Source organism: Lepidochelys olivacea (assembly GCF_965140295.1).
Source record: "Lepidochelys olivacea isolate rLepOli2 genome assembly, chromosome: 13".
In the NCBI taxonomy this organism is placed as follows: Eukaryota; Metazoa; Chordata; order Testudines; family Cheloniidae; genus Lepidochelys; species Lepidochelys olivacea.
In genome coordinates, this window is record NC_140423.1 from 703,006 (window position 1) to 723,915 (window position 20,910).

At 61.4% G+C, this 20,910-nt stretch overlaps 1 protein-coding gene across 2 annotated transcripts; it reads right to left on the bottom strand.

Moving 5' to 3' along the window:
- Positions 1-2,046: 2,046 nt before the first annotated feature.
- Positions 2,047-12,064, bottom strand: CD40 (CD40 molecule). 2 transcript variants are annotated; one of them, XM_084645662.1, is made up of 9 exons: positions 10,516-12,061; positions 7,801-7,882; positions 7,479-7,604; positions 7,130-7,276; positions 6,706-6,799; positions 4,496-4,557; positions 3,796-3,891; positions 3,199-3,224; positions 2,332-2,658 (listed from the first exon to the last, which is right to left on the bottom strand). In XM_084645662.1, the coding sequence occupies exons 1-9, from the start codon at positions 10,564-10,566 to the stop codon at positions 2,473-2,475; spliced, it is 870 nt and encodes a 289-aa protein (XP_084501788.1). In that variant the 5' UTR covers positions 10,567-12,061; the 3' UTR covers positions 2,332-2,472. The 2 variants fall into 2 exon arrangements, with proteins under 2 accessions (XP_084501787.1, XP_084501788.1); XM_084645661.1 differs by lacking the exon at positions 3,199-3,224 and having other exon boundaries at positions 2,047-2,658; positions 10,516-12,064.
- Positions 12,065-20,910: the final 8,846 nt, after the last annotated feature.

Below are 20,910 nucleotides of genomic sequence, written 5' to 3' on the forward strand. Positions count from 1 at the left end.
ATGCTCGCGCCTGGCCAGGTTACGCGTTCCAGCCACTTCCCCGCTAACGTGGGCCTCCAGCCAGGCAGGTGGGGAGCCTGGACCCCACTAGACGCCTTCTGGCACAGGGCCTCGGCTATGCCCCGGGCGCAGCCTGCGGCCCCCTCAGGCGGGGCCATGCTCTCGCCGCAGGCAGGCAGCTGTCAGCACGGCCCCCTCAGCAGGCCACTGGCCCAGCTCCTTGCCACCTGCACTTGGCAGGAGCCACAGGTCTCTTCTGGCAAGGGCCAGCTGGGGCGATTTCTCCCCCCCCAGGCACGGCCACCAGCAGGGCCCCTGGCACCCCATCTCCCCAGCATCAACTCCAGACTCGGCTTTTCTCAACGCATCCTGCAAATGATGGGGAACACGTCACCGCCCCGATCCAGCCCCACACCCTGGGCCCTGCCCTGCCATGCAGGGACAGTCTGAGGGCAGCTCCGCAGCAGCTGGAGCCGGGGAGGCAGCCAGGAACGCCCTGTATGGCTCTGGGGAGTGGGAGCCGGGGGAGTGTGGCACACTGCTGGAGAGCTTCCTTTCTGCAGGGGGTCTAGTCCCCAGAGCTGGGCTGGGACGCAGGTTCCTGCCAGTCCAGCCCCATGCCCAGGCTTCTCACCTACAGTGCCTCCTCCCTACATATTCCGCTGCCCTTTGCCTCTTGGAACTGGGCATCTGTCATTCCTGGGGCAGCCGCTGCTCCTGGCAGGGCCACATTGACCTCTGCACCAGTGCTGCCCCAGGAAAGGGCTGTCACGCTGGGCAGGCCAGACCCTGCAAGTCCTGTCTTCTGCTGAGCAATCCAGGCGTGGGCTCAGAACGGCCAGGGGCCCCAGGGACAGGAGGGGCATGGAACAGGGGCTGAATGCCATGAGGGTCGATCTGTTCAGCTGGGGGGTGTCTCCTTGGGGGAGGGTGCAGGCCCCCAATCTATCCTGCCTGGATCCAGAGAATAGCAGGGCACGCTCATAACCTGGGGGAGGGATCCTCCCCTGGCATGGGGACTGTGGAGCTCTGCTCCTGACCCCAGCTCCGCGAGCTGCTGGCTGGGCAGCAGGTCTGCCAATGGGCTGTGCAGACGCCCAAGGAGAGATTGAAGGAGACCCTAGCGCCAGGAGTGGGCTGCGGCGCTCGCACACTGTGAGGATAATTATCGTTTAAATACCAGCTTTTTGTCAATGGTGTGGTGGAGAATAATTGAGCATAATTGTTCCCATTGTAACGGCAATGGCAGAGTGAGGAGGAGAGGAGCAATAACCACAGAAATGTCAACCTGTCAGCCGTAAATACTCCAACTCCTTCTGAAGGTTGGCTCCACGGGGGGGCCCTCGGCCCAGCTGGGGGGGCAGTGCAGAGAGCCAAGCACCTGGCATGCACGCATGCCAGTATCAGCATACATGTCTGCATGTGTTTACCTGCACACGGGGTGAGCGAGCACGTGTAGGCCAACTGGTGTATGTGCACGGGGGTGGGTACCCACAGGTGGGGGTGCACGTGTGGGGCCATGAGGCAGGTGTCAGGCATGGGGGGTGCACTGAGAGTGGTGGGGTGAGCCGCTTACTCATCCTCTCTGCATGCTGAACCCCCTCTCCGCCATCCCTGCCAACCTCCTGCCTCACCCCTCCTCGGTGCATGCCAGGCCCCTGCCCCCTTTCAGCTCAGTTAAAGCCCCTCGTACGCAGCAAGGCCGTAAGCGCAGACTGGGAGCGCAAAGGCTCTATTCCCGTGGGGGTGGAGGAATCAACAGCTGTGAGCAGTGCACCGCACTGGGGCCAGCTCTGTCCATGGGGTGCTGCCCCGCCACTGCCCGGAGCGGCACCCCCTACACCAGTGGTTCTCAACCAGGAGATGCGTACCCGGGGGGGTACACAGAGGGGTACGTCAACTCATCTAGATATTTACCTATTTTTACAACAGCCTCCATGAAAAGCACGAGGGAAGTCAGAACAAACTAAAATTTCATCGGGACACTGCCTGGTTTATACTGCTCTACTCACCGTACTCTGAAATGTACGTACAATAGTCATATTCCAGTCGCTTTATTTTAGAACGATATGGTACAATGAGAAAGCCAGCCATTGTTCAGTACTAGTGCGCTGGGACCCTCTGGGATTTCTATGTCTGACTTTGCAAGCAAGTCGCTTTTCTGTGAGGTGAAACTCGGGGTACGCAAGACAGATCAGCCCCCTGAAGGGTACAGGAGTCGTCGGGAAAGGGTGAGAGCTGCTGCTCCACCCCACTCTCTGTACGCGCCCATGAATGCTCTGCTCCCGGCTGTGCTGGGCACCGTCTCTCTGCCCCCGCCAATGACCCTGCGGGGCCGAGGCAGGAGGGGCGGAGGGCTGCGGGTTGCCCCGTGGCACAGCCCCCGGGGCTGGGCCCTGCTGTGTGCTGGGCGGAGGAGGCCAGCCCTGGCTGTGTGTGCTGGGGGAGGCAGATGCTCCCCGCGACAGGGCCTTACAGCCTCTCCTGCTCCGAGATGCGGCTCTCCTTGCCGTCCTCCTGCGCCACGGGCTGGCGCCCCAGCAGGGTCTCCTGCACCGGGAAGTCCTGGCGCTCGTCGTGCTCCTCGCACCCCGCCGTGGCTGGCTGCCGGGGCGGTGCCTGCAACACAAACTCCACGGGATCCGGCAGCTCCAGGCCCTGCCAGGCAGGGGAAGGTGAGGTGAGCAGAGGGGTCCCGTGTGGGGCCAGACCTACGCCTCTCCCCGGGCTGCTGCTGCCCCCTGCTGGGCTGCTGCGGGATAACGGGGCCTACGCCCCCCGGCACAACCCCCCTCTCCGGGGCAGACGCACGGACTCTGCCCCAGCCCCCTGGGAAGGCCCCACTGCCCTCCCCGCACAGGGCGGTGTCCCCTCGGGGCCAGGCTTGGGACAACACCCCTTTTGCCCCCACGGGGACAGGGCCCAGGCTGGCTCCCACCCCAGGGCATCTCGCTCTGCACCTGCTCTGTCGTCCCCTCTGGCCCGTCCCTGCTCCCCCACGCCAGCGAGCAGCAGGGGGACCCCGGGGCCTGGTGCTGCCTGCCCGGGGAGCAGCAGCCGCTCGGGGCAGAGCATGTGGCCTGTCCCGGTGGGCCGGGAAGGGGAACCCCCTGCTCGGGGCCAGGTCCCTGACCGTGCTCGGCCGCCTGGCAGCTGCTTTCCGGCCCCGGGGAGCGTGGGCAGCGCTGGGTGACGTACCTGCTTCTGTGTGCACTGCTGCAGACCTAGACGGGGATGGGGACAGAGGGGGAGAGTGAGACTCCGGCCAGGCCCAGTGTGGACACCCAGGGTGGGGAGGGGGAGAAGATGAGAGCCCCAGCCAGGCCCAGCCCAGACACCCCATGGCGGGATGGGGGGGCTGCCCCGGCCAGGCCCAGCACGGCATGAACACATGCTCACCTTGATCTGGGCTCTGCCATTGTGTCCCCTGCTGCCCAGGGTGCTACAGGCCAGAGCCGTGGCTGGGGCTTGACTCAGCCTCACAGAGCTCCCAGCCTGTGCTGGTCAGTGGGTAAAGCAGCAGGTGCCCTGCCAGGGGGAGCCAGGCTGCTGGCACTGCCATGGCAGTCTGGCGTTAGCGCACATGGGCCCCAGAACCATGAGGTTTATCCCCAGAACAAGCTGAACCGTGATGCCTCAAGCCTGGGCAATGGCAGGCCCCCGGTTGGCAGAATGGTGGGCTCAGCCATGAGCGGTGGAGGGCGAGCACCCTGCTGTGCCCAGGCCCTGGCCCAGCCCACGAGTGGAGGGAGATGCCCGTCCCCTCTCCCTCCCTCCCGCGCCCCCCGTGCTCACCTTTCTGATACAGGCAGAAGACAGTGAGCCCCAAGAGACAGGCTGCAGTAAAGGCCATAATGGAGATCAGCACTGGGGAACGGCCACGGCCAGGCTCTGACAAGAGAAAAGGGAGACGGCTGCTGAGCCCTGTGCTCCCAGCGTAACGCCCTCCCCCTCACACTGAGCCGCTCTCAACCACATCCCGCCTACAGCACCCACTGCTGGGGAGACCCCCCACACCAACAGGAGCGGCAAGTACTGCATATCGGCATTCAAAGGGAGCCTGAAGCTCCTTGCAAACTGTATTGTGTCTGCAGGGATCAACGCGTCCACCAGTGAAATGCAGCCAACTCTGGGGAGGACCTGGCAGCTTTCTACAGCTGCACAGCACTGTGAGACAGGGACTGCAACAGCAGGGGCCGGAGGGGGCAGAATGGATGCGCCCCCCCGGCGCAACACGCTCGCCCTGGCAGAACGCACTGCGAAGCGTTAGCTGACGCACACAGCCAGGCCCTGGGTTCTGTGCCACCCACAGGCAGCAGATGCCGCAGCGCTGCACGCCTTCGCAGGGAGAGCGCTGGGGCAGACTGGCGCACGGTTCCCCTTGCCAGAGTGCTGGCCAGACTCGAAAGCCCTGGGGTTCCCCATCCAAGAACTCACCCACCTGGGATCTGCACAGCTGTTGCACGCTGACAGCCACAGGCTGCTTGGCACTTACCACAAGCCACATCCAAGAGGTTTGTCCCAGTCGTCTTCAGCACCAGCCCCCGCGTCTCACACCTGCAGAGAGGGGCAGAGCTGGGTTCATACCTGGAGCCAGGAGGGCAGCAAAGCACCCTGCACGTGGGCACCGGGGAAACACGTCACACAAGGAGGAGAGCTGCTGCTGTGAAAGGGGCCCGGAGCTACGAGCTGGCAGTGCGCTGCAGTGCGTGGGGAGAACAGCACAGACCAGGCCCCAGGGAACTCAGTGGGCTGGACCCCAATCCCCTTCCCAGCGGTTTAAATCCAGAGCGAGCCCCTGGCTGCAACTGCACTCACACCCGGTAGCCAGACCAGAGCTGAGGAGGCAGATGTGGGGAGCTGCCTGCAGGAAGGGAGGGGCCCGGCTAGAAGCCCGTGCCCTCAACCACGGGATTGGGCCCTGCCCTCTGCCTGGATAGCAGGGAAGGGAGTGTGATGCCCTCCCTCAGGCATCTCCTGGCAGCCACCCGCCAGCCGGGGGTGTTTGCCCCGGCCTGCTGCTGAGACGGGAAATACCTGTGAGCTGCAACGGCTGCCCCTAGGCCTGGCCCCAGGCGCTCTCCTTTGGTCCCTGGGCCGCAGGGACACGGAGCATGATGCGCACGATGGGCCGTCTGGGAGCCCCACGGAGCACCTCGGCAAGGTGCTACTGGTACGGCCCGCGGGCTCCTGGCCTGCAGCAACGGGGTTGGCCAGGCGACGTGGGCTCATGGGTAACCCCACCTGCCCAGCAGTGCACCCAGCTCTCGGGGGCTCACTTCAACCAGGAGGTTGAGCCATTGGGAAGGGTTCAGCAAAGAGCTCGGAGACTGACTCAGGGCTGGGAAACCTGCCTCCAGGAGAGCCTGCCACAGCGTGGTGGGGTTATTAGGGCCAAGAGACGGCTGCGAGGGGACTTGGTCGCAGTCTCAGGCCCTACGTGGGGTGATGTCTGCTAGCAGACCGAGGCCAAAAGAGAACCAGCCGGGGGAGCTGCAACGTGACAAATGCAGCCAGCAAACAGGGTGCAAATTTCAAGCAGAAAAAGTGTCATTATCCCAGGAGCGGCTTCCCAAAAGACAGGGGGACACGCAGCCCTGGACTCCTCAATGCAAGACCAGCTGTCGGGTTCCCAAAGATTCCTCCAGGGGTTATGGGGGGTGCCACGCAGGGGTCAGCTCTGTCCCTCCCCCCAGTGGTTATGGGGGGTGCCATCCAGTGGTCACCTCTGTTCCCCCCCCAGTGGTTATGGGGGGTGCCATGCGGGGGTCAGCTCTTCTCCCCCCCCAGTAGTTATGGGGGGTGCCATGCGGGGGTCAGCTCTGCCCCTCCCCCCAGTGATTATGGGGGGTGCCATCCAGGGGTCACCTCTGTTCCCCCCCCAGTGGTTATGGGGGGTGCCATGCGGGGGTCAGCTCTTCTCCCCCCCCCAGTGGTTATGGGGGGTGCCATGCGGGGCTCAGCTCTTCTCCCCCCCAGTGGTTATGGGGGGTGCCATGCGGGGCTCAGCTCTTCTCCCCCCCAGTGGTTATGGGGGGTGCCATGCGGGGGTCAGCTCTTCTCCCCCCCAGTGGTTATGGGGGGTGCCATGCGGGGGTCAGCTCTTCTCCCCCCCCCAGTGGTTATGGGGGGTGCCATGCGGGGCTCAGCTCTTCTCCCCCCCAGTGGTTATGGGGGGTGCCATGCGGGGCTCAGCTCTTCTCCCCCCCAGTGGTTATGGGGGGTGCTATGCGGGGGTTAGACTAAGGGTCAGACTGGGTTCTTCTGGCCCTTTTGTCCCTGCTGCGCAGCCGGGGGGCGCTGGGCTGGAAGGGGCGCTCTCCGGGGCGCATGGCCAAGGGACGGCCCTTGCAGCCCGCTCCACTCACCCACGTGCTGCCCACTGCCCATTTCCAGTGGTGGCAAGAGCAGCAAAGGGGAAGAAGGCAGCTGCTGGGCCTGGCAGCCGAGATGACAGGGTGGCTGGGGTGCTCTGCTTGCCCCTGTGCCCACTCCCCCGGCCTGCGCTCACAGTCTGTGCCACCCCACCCAGGCCCTACCAGGGCTCAGGTCACCTGCTGCTGCACCTATGTGGTGCACCCCCCCCACCCATGCCACCTGCAGCAGGAGCTGAGCTGGCATGAGCAGCACGGGCTGTGTGGCAGAGAGAGGGCTGGTGTGGGCGCAGCCTCAGCTGCCTTTGAATCAGGAGTTTCGGGTCTGTACCTTGTCCAGGGGCGGCACGGCTCGGAGGCGGAGGAGGTGTTGGAGAAGCTGCCATGTTCACACGGCACGCAGGCTGTGTCTGAAAAGTTGTCGGCTGGAATGGAGCAGAGTGGGCAAAGGGCAGGTCAGTGTCATGCCAGGGGAAGGCAAGGTGGTTTGCAGGTGCCAGGCAGGGCCCCTAGTTCCCAAAGCCCTCGGGCAACTGCAGCAGGGGATGGAACAGCTGAGTGATGCCAGCCTGTGCGCGTCTCCCCAGGAAGCACTGGGTGCCCCTCACTAGGGCAAGACCCTGGCACCCCTTGTAGGGGAAGCCCTGGTGGGACTCTGATCTGGGGGGCGTGATCCCTGGGCCGCGCTGGGGTGAATCAGCTCCAGCCCTGGCCCCCAGCAGGGGAGCTCTCGGCTAGCTGGAGCATCACCTCACCTTTCCGAGCGACTCCTTCGCCCGGCTTGCACTTCGTGACGTTCAAGCAGGTCTGGCAGGCGGGGCTGGAGCAGAACATGCCCTGCAGGCACTCGCACACGGCATCGCGCTTGGCATCCCCGGGGCTCCTCGTGAGAAGTCCAGCGTCTGGGCAAAGGGGATGAGACAAGGGATCAGCACTCCAGGGAGTCGGTGCCGGCAGCACCTCCTGCCAAGCAGGCCATGAGCCTAGGATGGCAGGTGAGCAGGGGGCGGGTGCCAGGCTGCAAGGACCCCAGGAGCCGCTGAACATTAGCCAGGAGGCCTGGTTTCACCTCCCCCAAGAATGAACACCCCCAACGGCACCTACTCAAATCGCAGGATCTGTGGGGGGTGCAGTGTCTCTCCTTGGTCCAGCCGGACTGGAAGTGTCTTGCCTCGCACGCCCCGCAGTCAGTGTTCTTCGAGGCCGTGCAGTCAGACAGCAGCTTCTCTCCTGCAACGCAGAGCACGCAGGGGTCAGCGAAGAACAGCGCCTCCTGCTGCCAGACCCAGCACGGCCAGACCCAGCCTCTCCCAGCAGGAGGCGCTGTAGGGAAGACTGAGAACCCCGGCTGCCTCAGGGGAGCAAGGCAGAGAGTCACGTCCCAGCCCCCGGCGAGGCTGCCCGGAGTCGGGACACTGCTCCATACCTGGCCCACAGCGGCGGCAGCACCTGCCATCATGCGGATACTGCTCTGGGGTGCAGTTCACGTCGCTGCCAGACGCCCAGTGCTGGAACAGAAGAGAGCAGCGAGTTCAGCCAGGGATGGGTCCATGCTCCATGACCCCCCCCCATTCTTCCTTGCCCCCTCGCTCCTGCAGGCAGCTCACTTGGCCTCTGCATCCCAGGCCCTGTGCAGACGCTGCTCCCTGCACTCTCACCAACACCCACGTTAACCACAGATCGTGCACAGCTGGGTTCAGCTGCCTCCGCAGTGCCAGGCCTCCCTTGAAGTGGGATCCCACCGGTTCCGGTGTGGTGTGCGGGTGCAGCTCTCTCTCCTGCTTCACCTCGCAGCTAGTGAGCACGGTGCCACTCGGGTGGCAGACTGTGCCAACAGGGCACGCCTGGGCGCCACTGACAGGAGTTACCGCCCTGCCTGCCCCTGCCCACGGGCTGCCAGCTTCAACCCCTGCGGCGGGGGGCAGGGCACAGAGCAGACCCAACTGCCCCTTCCTCCCGTCGCCGTGGGGCCATCCTCCCAGGTCAAGGGGGGTTGAAGGGAGGAGCCTGTAGGCACTGGGGCTTGGATCTGGGGCAGCCCTGGTGCCCCAGGGGAGCCTCTTCTCCCGCTTGTGACAGTGACCCACCAAGCCCCAGCCCTGCACCAGCGAACCAAGCAGGTGCCTGGGGCGGCCAATGTAAAGGGGCGGCAGGACGGCGGGCTCTGGGGCGGCAATCCGCCCTCGGCGGCAGTGGGAATTCGGCAGCTGCTCCGTCACAGCGTGCTTCACGCACTGCGCCAATTCAGCAGCGGGGACGCGACTCTTCTTCAGTCGCCGGCAGCAATTTGGCAGCTGCACCATCACTCCGCCTCCGTGTTTGGTGGCAAGGTTTTTTGTTTTGTTTTGTTTTTGCCGCTTGGGGCGGCAAAAACGCTGGAGCCGGCCCTGCCCGGGAGCGGCCAACGGGCGCATGCTGGCAGAGCCCTGGCTGCCCCGGGGAGTTCTCTGAGAAACAGGATTTGGGCTGAAAGGGGAATCAAGAAGAAAGATTCTGACCTCCCGTGTCACTAGCAGCCTCCATGTTGGGAAGGGGAACTGAATGGGGCCCAAACCCCCAGCCTGGGCCGGGCCCCTGCTTTGCCAACCCTACAGGATTGTCCTGGAGTCTCCAGGAATTACAAATTAAACATTAATCAGAGATTATGTCTTGTGCTGAAACCTCCAGGAATACGTCCACCAAAATTGGCAACCATAGCCCCTGCGTCTTCCCCCTCAAAATGCCTAGTTCAGGCCCATGCTGCAGGCCTGGTCCAGCCCCTCCCCACATTTGGAGAGTGGAACCCCGGAGCCTCTGCTTGGAATCTGGCAGCCCCAGCGTTGCTTGTTCAGCTGCCATCTATGCTGGTTCGGGAGCATCCCTGGCGTCCTTGGGGAGTGCCACGCTGCATCAGGCCGCTATTTACTTTTGCTTCCTTGCAGGCCTGGGACTGGTGCCTGTTGCATTCCTGGACACTGTCACAGCTTGTATCCTCCCCCAGCACCTTCTTTGTTACCCAAAGCTGCCCCATCCCTCTGGCCACCTCTCCTGCCCCCTCAAACCAGCCCTGCCCCTGCTGTCCCTATGCCACAGTTACGCTCCCTAACCGGAGCCAGGGTCCCGGAGCAGCAGGAGAGCAGTGGCTGGGTGTGGGCTCAGCTCTTGCTTTGTCTCTGGTGGTTACTCCAACCCCCTATTTCAGAAAGAAAGTGAAAGTGAAGCCAGTAGCCTGGCTAGAGGGGAGCAGGGCAGCAGCCTGGCCCCAGCTCCGGCTGGGCCCTTTGGACAGGGAATAGGGACTCCAGATCCTGCCCTCCCTCCCCACTACACCCCAGTCAAAACCTGGAGCCCCAGGGGTGCCAGACAGCAGGGTGGACCGTCTGGGAGGCAGGGAAATCAAAGCAGATGAAGGGAAATTCCCAGCCACAAAAATGAGGAACCAGCAAACTGCCAGGCCAGAGCAGGAGCCTTCGTTCTCACAGATGCTGTGAGCCTAGGTTCCCTCCAGGCAAGATCCCCAAGCCCAGGATAGGGGGAGAGGACAGAGATGGGGGATATGCGCTCCCCTCCCCTCCCCTCGGGGCTCTCTCCCCCACCCCAAGAGCAGAGCCTGTAAACACCACTGGAGGCCACACACCCCCCCCCCCCCGCAGCTGGGTATATTCTGCCAGCCCTGGCAGCTCCAGGGCAGGGATGGAAGACGCATCACGGGGCCTTTACAAGGAACCTGGGCAGAGCCCGGGGCCATGGGCTGTAGGGCGGGATCCGCCCTGTGCACTCCTGGTGCCATCGCTCATGTCGAGGGAGCTGTGATTCCAGCCAGCCAGAGGGAGCCCTGCATCTCGCCCACCACACCCCAGTCTGCGCAGCACCGGGGGCTGTCGCTGGCCCCCTCCAGGCCGGAGAACACCCTCCTCCGATCGGCCCTCGAGTGGCACCAGGCTCGGGATTCGCTCTGCCAGTGAGGCCCAAGGGAGGGGAAGTGGGGCAGTGCCACCCTCTCGCCCCCTCGCTGCCCGGGTAGGGGCATTGGCTCCTATGAGACGGCAGGGCAGAGCCCTGCCAAGCCCCCGAGTGCCCTAGGGAGCCGGGCTCTGCGTGCCAGGGCTCTGCAGCCGGCTGCACCATCGCGGGCTTCCCAGGGAAAGAAAGTGAAACTCACCGTGAGCAGACAGCCCCCGAGCAGCAGGCAGAGCAGGCGGCAAGGTGGCATGGTGCAGCTGGGCCTTTGGCAAGCAGCTGGGAGGGAGGAGAGGCAGAGCTGCTATAAACTCCTCAGCCTCAACACCCGCCCAGGAAAGGGGCTGGGCAGCCCCCAGCAGCAAAACTCCTCCTCCCTCGGCATCCACCGCTGGGGCTCGCCTGGGCCAGGACTTCCCCAGGCAGCCTGTGACCAGCGGGCCCCTGGCAGGGCAGCGTGTGCAAAGCAGCCAGGCTGGAAGGGCCCCCTCGCTGGAGCCGCGTCCCCAGGGGCATGGAGGGTGCTGGGAGCCATTAACCCGAACTGCAAACCCCATGTGTGATGGAAACCATGTCAAGCCAGGGGGTGCGCCGCCCCCCGCCACAGCACCCGTGCCCCCAGGCAGCTCTTGGCTCTGTGTCAGCCTGGCCACAGCAGCGAGTCAGCCTATGGCACTGGGCAGCTAGGAACTTCCAGCGCAGCCTGCAGGCAGCTCCCCGCCCCAGGGCAGACAGGGCCATCGCCCCACAAGGCCCTGGGGACAACAGCAGGGCCCATCAGTGCCGGGGGCCGCTAGGGGCTGGGGCACGCCGTGACTGGTGGGGAGCAGCGGAGGCCAGTGCATCGGAGACACAGGAACACTGGGGTCCCTTGGTGATCTGCCCCCGAAGACAGGGGGGGCAGGCCGTCTGGCCCACCCAGAGAATGTGCGGGGGTCGAGTGGGACGAGCGCCGGGCTGCCCCTTCTGCCCACCAGACTGAAGGGTCAAGCTGCCAGGATGACTATGAGTCACCAACATAATGTGGCCGTGACAAAGGCAAATGCGAGCCTAGGATGTCCCCGGTGAAGCAGCTCCAGGCGCTAGAGAAGAATAGTAATGCCATTGCCCAAGGCCTGGTGAGCCCACAGGTGGAATCCTGTGTGCAGGCTGGGCACCCGTGGTCAAGAAGGATTAATTTACACTGGAGCAGGGGCAGAGCCAGAGAAGAGTGACTAGGTGCTCAGGAGACTGGAGGGCTGATTTCATGAGAAGAGCCTGGCTTGGTTAGTCTAGCAAAAAGCAAGCTGAGCAAGCCTATGAGTGCACTCTGGAAACACATTGGGGATTAACCCCAGAGAGGGTGAAGAGCTATTGAAGCTAAAGAACAAGGCTGGTACAAGACTGAACAGCTAGAAACCAGCCAGGAACAAATTGCAGCTGGAATTTAGAAAGTTACGGACCATCAGAAGCTGAGGTTCTGGACCAGCCTCCCAGTAGGAGTTCTGGAGGCAAACAGTTTTACAAGCGAGCGGGACCAATGTATGGTGTCCCTAGCCTCTGTCTGCCAGAAGCTGGCAATGAGCGACAGGGGATGGATCACTTGGTGATTCCCGGTTCTGTTCCTTCCCTCTGAAGCCTCTGGCACCGGCCACAGTCGGCAGACAGGGTACTGGGCTAGATGGGCCTTTGGTCAGTCCCCAGAGCGAGGGGCCAGCCAGGGGCAATGGGGCCTGGCATGGCAGACCCTGCTCCGCCCAATGCAAGGGCACTATTTACAAACCAACAGTTGCCAGACACACAGTGGCCTGCCTGGCCTTGTGCTGCCAACATGCCCCTTCCCCTCGGGTGGGCCCATGCCGTACCACCCAACACACCCCGACTCCCTATGGCCAGAGGCCCCCCCGGACCCACTATGCCCCACACTGCCCCCCAGACCCACCCACAAATGCCCAGCACCCCCCACAGAACCCCCACTCCCTAGTGCCCCAACACACACAGATCCTCTGTGCCCCTTCACAGCCCAGCACCCCCCATAAATACTCCCCACAGACCCATTCCCCCACGCTCTGCCTCCCGACCGCATTCACTGGCCCTGCTGGGAGGTGACTTTGTCTGCCGGGCTGAGCCAGCAGCGCAGCCAGGGCTGGTCCCAGGGCTGGCAATTGCTCTGGCCCCTCGGGAGTGGTGCGATCAGCCAGGCCAGGACCTGCCCTAGCTGGGGTCCCTCAAGACGCACTTGCCTGGAGGGGCCCAGCCAAGCCCCCCACACTGTTCCCCCCGCACACACACATGGCTGAGACTGGCCAGGCTTCTGCACCAGTCCCAGGTGGCTCAGCTGCGGGGAGACAGGTGGGGCCCCACAGATAGTGGGAAGCAGAGACTGCCCAGAGCCGGAGGTGCACTGGGGTCCAGCCAGGGGGCTGAGAGAAGCAGGGGGTGGGGACAGGGGGTGGAGAGGAGCCCTCAGCCAGCTGGCGGGCAGTTGGATTAGTTGGGTTCCCTGGACTGTCTCTCTAGGGTCTCCGGGGCCCTTTGGATCATTTCTCTCCAGTCACAGGGATTTCTGACTCCCTCCAGGTTCCTGTCAGCCACCTGCAGGTCCTGCCCCCCTCTCCAGGCCAGCGGAAGTCTGTATCTATGCCTGAGCAATTCTGGGGAATCCAGCCCCTGCCAGCAGGCTGGGATCCTGGGGCCCACACGCAGGAGGGGGTGTTTGTGCTTTTCCTGCTAACAGCCTGGAAGCAGAAGCTCAAGGTTTCAGTTCAGTTTCTTGAGGTGGGTTTCAGTAATTCCCATCTGGGATTAAGCTGTGAAGATGAAATGGAGACCCCCATGAGGACACAATATCTGCCCAGAGGGGCCCGCCAACAAGGGGGATAGTGTCTCCCCAGAGGACCCACCCTCCCCGAAGAGGGCAGTATCTGCTTTCAAGGGCCATGAACACAGAAAGAGGGGAGGACAGAGAATCCAGCAGCTCCTGGTGAGTGTGGGAGGCTCCCACACTGCCTCCCTGCTTGGAGAAATTCCCAGGGGATGTGGCGAGGGCCCTGTGGGTTCCAGACTCTTCTGCTTTCTGTAGAGGAGAATGTCCCAGGGACTTCCTGTTGCTTTGTGCATTTCCCACTGCACATTCATTGTAGAGAGGAAACCCTGGCTGGGGACAAGGGAGAAGCTCTGGCAAAGGTTTATGCCTCAATGCCCACGTAAGAATCCCCAGGACACCGGAACACAGGCCCAGGTTACAGGGAGCTGTCTGGCCTGCAGCTGCCCCAGTGCAGCGTGCCCTGCCCCTCCCCCGCAGCTGCCCCAGTGCAGCGTGCCCCACCCCTCCCCCGCAGCTGCCCCAGTGCAGCGTGCCCCACCCCTCCCCCGCAGCTGCCCCAGTGCAGCGTGCCCTGCCCCTCCCCCCGCAGCTGCCCCAGTGCAGCGTGCCCCGCCCCTCCCCCCGCAGCTGCCCCAGTGCAGCGTGCCCCGCCCCTCCCCCCGCAGCTGCCCCAGTGCAGCGTGCCCCGCCCCTCCCCTCCCCCGCAGCTGTGCCAGTGCAGCGTGCCCCGCCCCTCCCGCGTGCCCAGAGCTGCCCCGGTGCAGCGTGCCCCCCTGCTCCCCTGTGCTGAGGACCAGTCCCAGGGCTCACAGGTGACAGGAGTGGCGCTGGGAGTGCATTCAGCATGGCAAGCGCGGGGCTCGCGGGGCTCCACGGAGGCGTAAAGCCAGAACCTTCCACCACCCCACCCCACCCAGCTGCGGCTCCTCTACTGTTCTCATTTGTAGGGCTGCCACGGAGAGGAAGTCGAATCGTTCTGGCTGTTGTGGGCGGCGGCTGGGAGCCATGTGACTGGACACCCACCCCACCCTCTGCCGTCATTTCCCACAAGTGACTCTTGCTCACCAAATATAAACTGCCCCAGGGGAGATCTCCTGAGAGACATCATGCAAATGGCCATGTCGGGAGGAAGGGGGTTTCTGGACTCAGTGCCCTGGCCTTGGAAATCCCCTCTGGCAGCCCCCTGCTCTGGAGGAAATGTGGGGGCCTCGGGGAGCTGAGACCCCTCACACCAGGGGTCTGTGGAGGGCTCTTGTCCTTCAGTGCCTGTAACTTCCCAGCACACACCTCTCCCAGCCTCTGAATCCCAGACACCAGTTCCCATCAAGGCAGTAATTACCTTTAGAACTTAGAGCCTATTCCAATGAACTCAGGCCCTGGATCAGGGCCCTCCTGGAGCTGGCAGCAGGAGCTTCTTGGCCAGGCCACTTTGAGCCAAAGCAGCGGAGACGCTCTCGAACTCGGGCAAAGCTCTGCTTATGTTGAGTCATTGTCTCCTCTCTCGTTCCTGGGAACGCCTCTGCTGGGGGAGGGCTGGGGCTGCCTGGCGGTGGCGTGAGGGGAAGGTGCCCGGTCAGGGGCACGGCATCAGGGAAGGTTCATAACCTGCTCCAGTGTTTACTCATTTACCCATGTGACAAAGCTGCCTTGGCTCCTTCGCCGTGTGGTTAGCTGACATCACCGCCACCAACGCATGGGCTGGTGTAGGTGTAAGCAGGGGAATGGTCGCACTATGGTGCAGAACTTTCCTGGTGTATGCACTACCCCGGTGAAATGGGCTAGCGAACGGATCTGAGTCCTCGCTCCCAATCCCTTCACCCGCAGGCCGGCCTGCCCTCGAGGACTCCCCTTCCTCCTTCCTCGTAACCCCGACACGGCTGGGCCCAGGGTTCCTGGGGGGCTGGGCCCGCAGTCTTGTTGTGGTCACGTAGGGCAGGGGCCTGGGTGTCCCAGCTCTGGTGCTCTCTCCGCACTGGACGCTTCCCTGACCCACTGATTATTACCTATAGTTCCAAGCAAATATGATTTATTAAACAGCAACCAATTTAAAAAAAATAAGGAAAAAACAGGAAAGGCTAAAGGAAAACCCGTCACCCCACTCTGTGGCCCAGGGACCGCACAAGCAGCAGTCTCTGGAGGACAAGGGAAGTTCAGTCTGTCCCTCACATGTCCCAGGCCCCTCTCTCAGGCCCTGGCTGTGCTGCAGGGATGCTGCGGGTCGGACACTTGCTCTGGCAGTGCCACACACCCTCAGGCTTTCGGTGGCCGGACCCTTCTTTGCAGCGTCAGGTCCCCCCGCCCCCCAGTTGGGGTTACAATCCCCCTCCAAGTCTGGCCTGCAAGGCCTCTTGGTTGGGGGTATCTCCCTGCGCTGGGCCCGCTGCCCGGGGTCCCCCTCGCTCTCCCCAGCTGCTCACCGCACCCAGCTCCGGACTGCTCCAGCCCCAGCTCCGTCACTCGGTCTCTGCACGGCTGCTGCTGCTCGGCCTCCAGCTCCCTGGGCTGCTTCTCCGGCCCCTCTGGCTCTGGGGCTGCAGCTCTGCTCCCAGCACAGGTCTGCTCCCTGGGCTGCTTCTCTGGCCCCTCTGGCTCTGGGGCTGCAGCTCTGCTCCCAGCACAGGTCTGCTCTCTGGGCTGCTTCTCCGGCCCCTCTGGCTCTGGTTGCAGCTCTGCTCCCAGCACAGGTCTGCTCCCTGGGCTGCTTCTCTGGCCCCTCTGGCTCTGGGGCTGCAGCTCTGCTCCCAGCACAGGTCTGCTCTCTGGGCTGCTTCTCCGGCCCCTCTGGCTCTGGGGCTGCAGCTCTGCTCCCAGCACAGGTCTGCTCCCTGGGCTGCTTCTCTGGCCCCTCTGGCTCTGGGGCTGCAGCTCTGCTCCCAGCACAGGTCTGCTCTCTGGGCTGCTTCTATGGCTCTGCTCCCAGCGCTGACCTGCTCCCTGGGCTGCTTCTCCGGCCGGTGTGACCCTGCTCCCCAGCTCAGCTCAGGTTCCTGCTCCCTTAGCTCAGCCCCACTCTGTTCCAGGCCATTCCAGCTCACACGGAGGAGGAGGACAGGACCCCCTGGCCTCCTGACTCCCTCATGAGCCTGCCCACCCCATCAGGCTGACCTGGAGCATTGGCCTCTCCCCATGGGCCCTGGCGACTCTCTGTCTCAGGGTCCTGATTTCCCATTGACCCTTCCCCTTTCTCTTGGTACTGGGAGCTAGCCAACCAAAAAAACAAAACAAAACCCACTGAGTTTTAGTAAGCGGCCAAGAGTCCCCTTACGTAGGGTTACCGACCGTCCCACACAGATTCCATAAAGGAGGCTCATGTGTCTCTAACTAGTTCACACAACATTATCATGACTCTCATGAGAGCTGGTCTTTTCCTAAAAGCCCCAGCTCCTGGAGTCAGGTGATGGTGGCAGAATCTCTGCTTCCATTTACAATAAAGGAACTTATCCTGACCATCCTGTTCACTTAGTAAAGCTTGAAAATAGGCCCCTGAAAGGCTTTCGCACCAGGTACCACAGAAAAAGGACCCAGCAAGTATTAGTAACAAGCTAGTTTCATGACTGTTTGGAGCCTGGCTCATGATGCTCAAACCCTTGGGAGTGGTGATGTTGCCAAATGCAGACTGAGGTCCTGACTCTGGGCAGATTTGGGCGTAAGGGGGGCTTTCAGCTGCATCTGCACATTTTGGATTGCTGTAGGGCTGGCGTAGCACTAGGAGCATGTTAGAGTAGCCCTGTGGACAATCTTAGCCTATGAGACCCTCCCACCTCCCCCTCTTGCCTCAGCACACCCCTGTGTGCGTCTGCGCTAGGCGGTTCCTACCCCAGAGCAGCGTGAAGGGCCCGCAGCAGGGGCCAAGATTCCCAGTTAACCAGGCTAGGCAAGTCCCCGGCTGCCCATGCTGGTTCCCGCTCTGAAGATTTAGGGTCTTGTGGCACCATCTAGTGGCCACTGGAAGTTTCAGCTGCTCCGTGACTATCTCACAAACACGCTTGCTTTTTTAAAAAGAAAAGGAGGACTTGTGGCACCTTAGAGACTAACCAATTTATCTGAGCATGAGCTTTCGTGAGCTACAGCTCACTTCATCGGATGCATTCAGTGGAAAATACACTGGGGAGATTTATATACACAGAGAACATGAAACAACGGGTGTTACCACACACACTGTAACCAGAGTGATCAGGTAAGGTGAGCTATTACCAGCAGGAGAGCGGGCGGGGGGGGGGAGGGGGAACTTTTGTAGTGATAATCATTTCCAGCAGTTGACAAGAACGTCTGAGGAACTGGGGGGTGGGGTGGGGAAATAAACATGGGGAAATAGTTTTACTTTGTGTAATGACCCATCCACTCCCAGTCTCTATTCAAGCCTAAGTTAAAAGGGTAGGGGACAATTTCCTGCTGCAAGTGCTGGAGGAACCAAATAGGGGCAGAGCTCTTCTTAACCTGCTGCTCACAAACTGGGAAGAATTAGTAGGGGAAGCTAAAGTGGATGGGAACCTGAGAGAGAGTGACCATGAGATGGTCGAGTTCAGGATCCTGATACAGGGAAGAAAGGAGAGCAGCAGAATACGGACCCTGGACTTCAGAAAAGCAGACTTTGACTCCCTCAGGGAACTGATGGGCAGGATCCCCTGGGAGAATAACATGAGGGGAAAAGGAGTCCAGGAGAGCTGGCTGTATTTTAAAGAATCCTTATTGAGGTTACAGGGACAAACCATCCCGATGTGTAGAAAGAATAGTCAATATGGCAGGCGACCAGCTTGCCTTAACAGTGAAATCCTTGCTGATCCTGAACACAAAAAAGAAGCTTACAAGAAGTGGAAGATTGGACAAATGACCAGGGAAGAGTATAAAAATATTGCTCGGGCATGCAGGAATGAAATCAGGAAGGCCAAATCACACCTGGAGTTGCAGCTAGCAAGAGATGTTAAGAGTAACAAGAAGGGTTTCTTCAGGTATGTTAGCAACAAGAAGAAAGTCAAGGAAAGTGTGGGCCCCTTACTGAATGAGGGAGGCAACCTAGTGACAGAGGATGTGGAAAAAGCTAATGTACTCAATGCTTTTTTTGCCTCTGTCTTCACGAACAAGGTCAGCTCCCAGACTACTGCACTGGGCAGCACAGCATGGGAGGAGGTGACCAGCCCTCTGTGGAGAAAGAAGTGGTTCGGGACTATTTAGAAAAGCTGGACGTGCACAAGTCCATGGGGCCAGATGCGCTGCATCCGAGAGTGCTAAAGGAGTTGGCGGATGTGATTGCAGAGCCATTGGCCATTATCTTTGAAAACTCATGGCAATCCGGAAAGTCCTGGATGACTGGAAAAAGGCTAATGTAGTGCCCATCTTTAAAAAAGGGAAGGAGGAGGATCCTGGGAACTACAGGCCAGTCAGCCTCACCTCAGTCCCTGGAAAAATCAGGGAGCAGGTCCTCAAGGAATCAATTCTGAAGCACTTAGAGGAGAGGAAAGTGATCAGGAACAGTCAGCATGGATTCACCAAGGGCAAGTCATGCCTAACTATTTAATTGCCTTCTATGATGAGATAACTGGCTCTGTGGATGAGGGGAAAGCGGTGGACGTGTTGTTCCTTGACTTTAGCAAAGCTTTTGACACGGTCTCCCACGGTATTCTTGCCAGCAAGTTAAAGAAGTACGGGCTGGATGAATGGACTATAAGGTGGATAGAAAGTTGGCTAGACTGTCGGGCTCAACGGGTAGTGATGAATGGCTCCATGTCTAGGTGGCAGCTGGTATCAAGTGGAGTGCCCCAAGGGTCGGTCCTGAGGCCGGTTTTGTTCAATATCTTCATAAATGATCTGGAGGATGGTGTGGATTGCACCCTCAGCAAGTTTGCAGATTACACTAAACTGGGAGAAGAGGTAGATACGCTGGAGGGTAGGGATAGGATATAGAGGGACCTAGACAAATTAGAGGATTGGGCCAAAAGAAATCTGATGAGGTTCAACAAGGACAAGTGCAGAGTTCTGCACTTAGGACGGAAGAACCCCATGTACCGCTACAGACTAGGGACCGAATGGCTAGGCAGCAGTTCTGCAGAAAAGGACCTAGGGGTGACAGTGGATGAGAAGCTGGATATGAGTCAGCAGTGTGCCCTTGTTGCCAAGAAGGCCAATGGCATTTTGGGATGTATATGTAGGGGCATTGCCAGGAGATCGAGCAACATGATCGTTCCCCTCTATTCGACACTGGTGAGGCCTCATCTGGAGTACTGTGTCTAGTTTTGGGCCCCACACTACAAGAAGGATGTGGAAAAATTGGAAAACGTCCAGCGGAGGGCAACAAAAATGATTAGGGGCCTGGAACACATGACTTATGAGGAGAGGCTGAGGGAACTGGGATTGTTTAGTCTGCAGAAGAGAAGAATGAGGGGGGATTTGATAGCTGCTTTCAACTACCTGAAAAGGGGTTCCAGAGAGGATGGCTCTAGACTGTTCTCAGTGGTAGCAGATGACAGAATGAGGAGTAATGGTCTCAAGTTGCAGTGGGGGAGGTTTAGGTTGGATATTAGGAAAAACTTTTTCACTAGGAGGGTGGTGAAACACTGGAATGCGTTACCTGGGGAGGTGGTGGAATCTCCTTCTTTAGATATTTTTAAGGTCAGGCTTGACAAAGCCCTGGCAGGGATGATTTAGTTGGGGATTGGTCCTGCTTTGAGCAGGGGGTTGGACTAGATGACCTCCTGAGGTCCCTTCCAACCCTGATATTCTATGATTCTAATTGTATCCAGTTTGCAAATTAATTCCAATTCAGCAGTCTCTCGTTGGAGTCTGGTTTTGAAGTTTTTTTGTTGAAGAATTGCAACTTTTAGGTCTGTAATCGAGTGACCAGAGAGATGGAAGTGTTCTCCAACTGGTTTATGAATGTTATAATTCTTGACGTCTGATTTGTGTCCATTTATTCTTTTACGTAGAGACTGTCCAGCTTGACCAATGTCCATGGCAGAGGGGCATTGCGGGCACATGATGGCATAGATCACATTGGTGGATGTGCAGGTGAACGAGCCTCTTATAGTGTGGCTGATGTGATTAGGCCCTATGATGGGGGGCCCTGGGAGGGGGCGGGGGGAAGAAAAGGGGCGCGGGGGGGCCGTGGAGGGGGCAGGCTGGGGGAGGAAAGGGGCGTGGGCCTGGGAGGGGCAGGGCAGGCTGGGGGAGAAGAGGGGCTGTGAGGGGGCCTGGGAGGGGTGGGGGCGGGCTGGGGGGGAAGGGGGCGCGGGGGCCCTGGGAGGGGGCGGGGGGAAGAAAAGGGGCGCGGGGGGGGGCCGCCTGGGGGAGGAAAGGGGCGTGGGCCTGGGAGGGGCGGGGCAGGGCAGGCTGGGGGAGAAGAGGGGGTGTGAGGGGGCCTGGGAGGGGCGCGGGGCCCTGGGAGGGGGCGGGGGGAAGAAAAGGGGCGCGGGGGGGGCCGCCTGGGGGAGGAAAGGGGCGTGGGCCTGGGAGGGGCGGGGCAGGCTGGGGGAGAAGAGGGGGCGCGGGGGCCCTGGGAGGGGGTGGGGGGAAGAAAAGGGGCGCGGGGGGGGCCGCCGGGGGGAGGAAAGGGGCGTGGGCCTGGGAGGGGCGGGGCAGGCTGGGGGAGAAGAGGGGGTGTGAGGGGGCCTGGGAGGGGGCGGGGGGAAGAAAAGGGGCGCGGGGGGGCCGCCTGGGGGAGGAAAGGGGCGTGGGCCTGGGAGGGGCGGGGCGGGGCAGGCTGGGGGAGAAGAGGGGGCGCGGGGGCCCTGGGAGGGGGCGGGGGGAAGAAAAGGGGCGCGGGGGGGCCGCCTGGGGGAGGAAAGGGGCGTGGGCCTG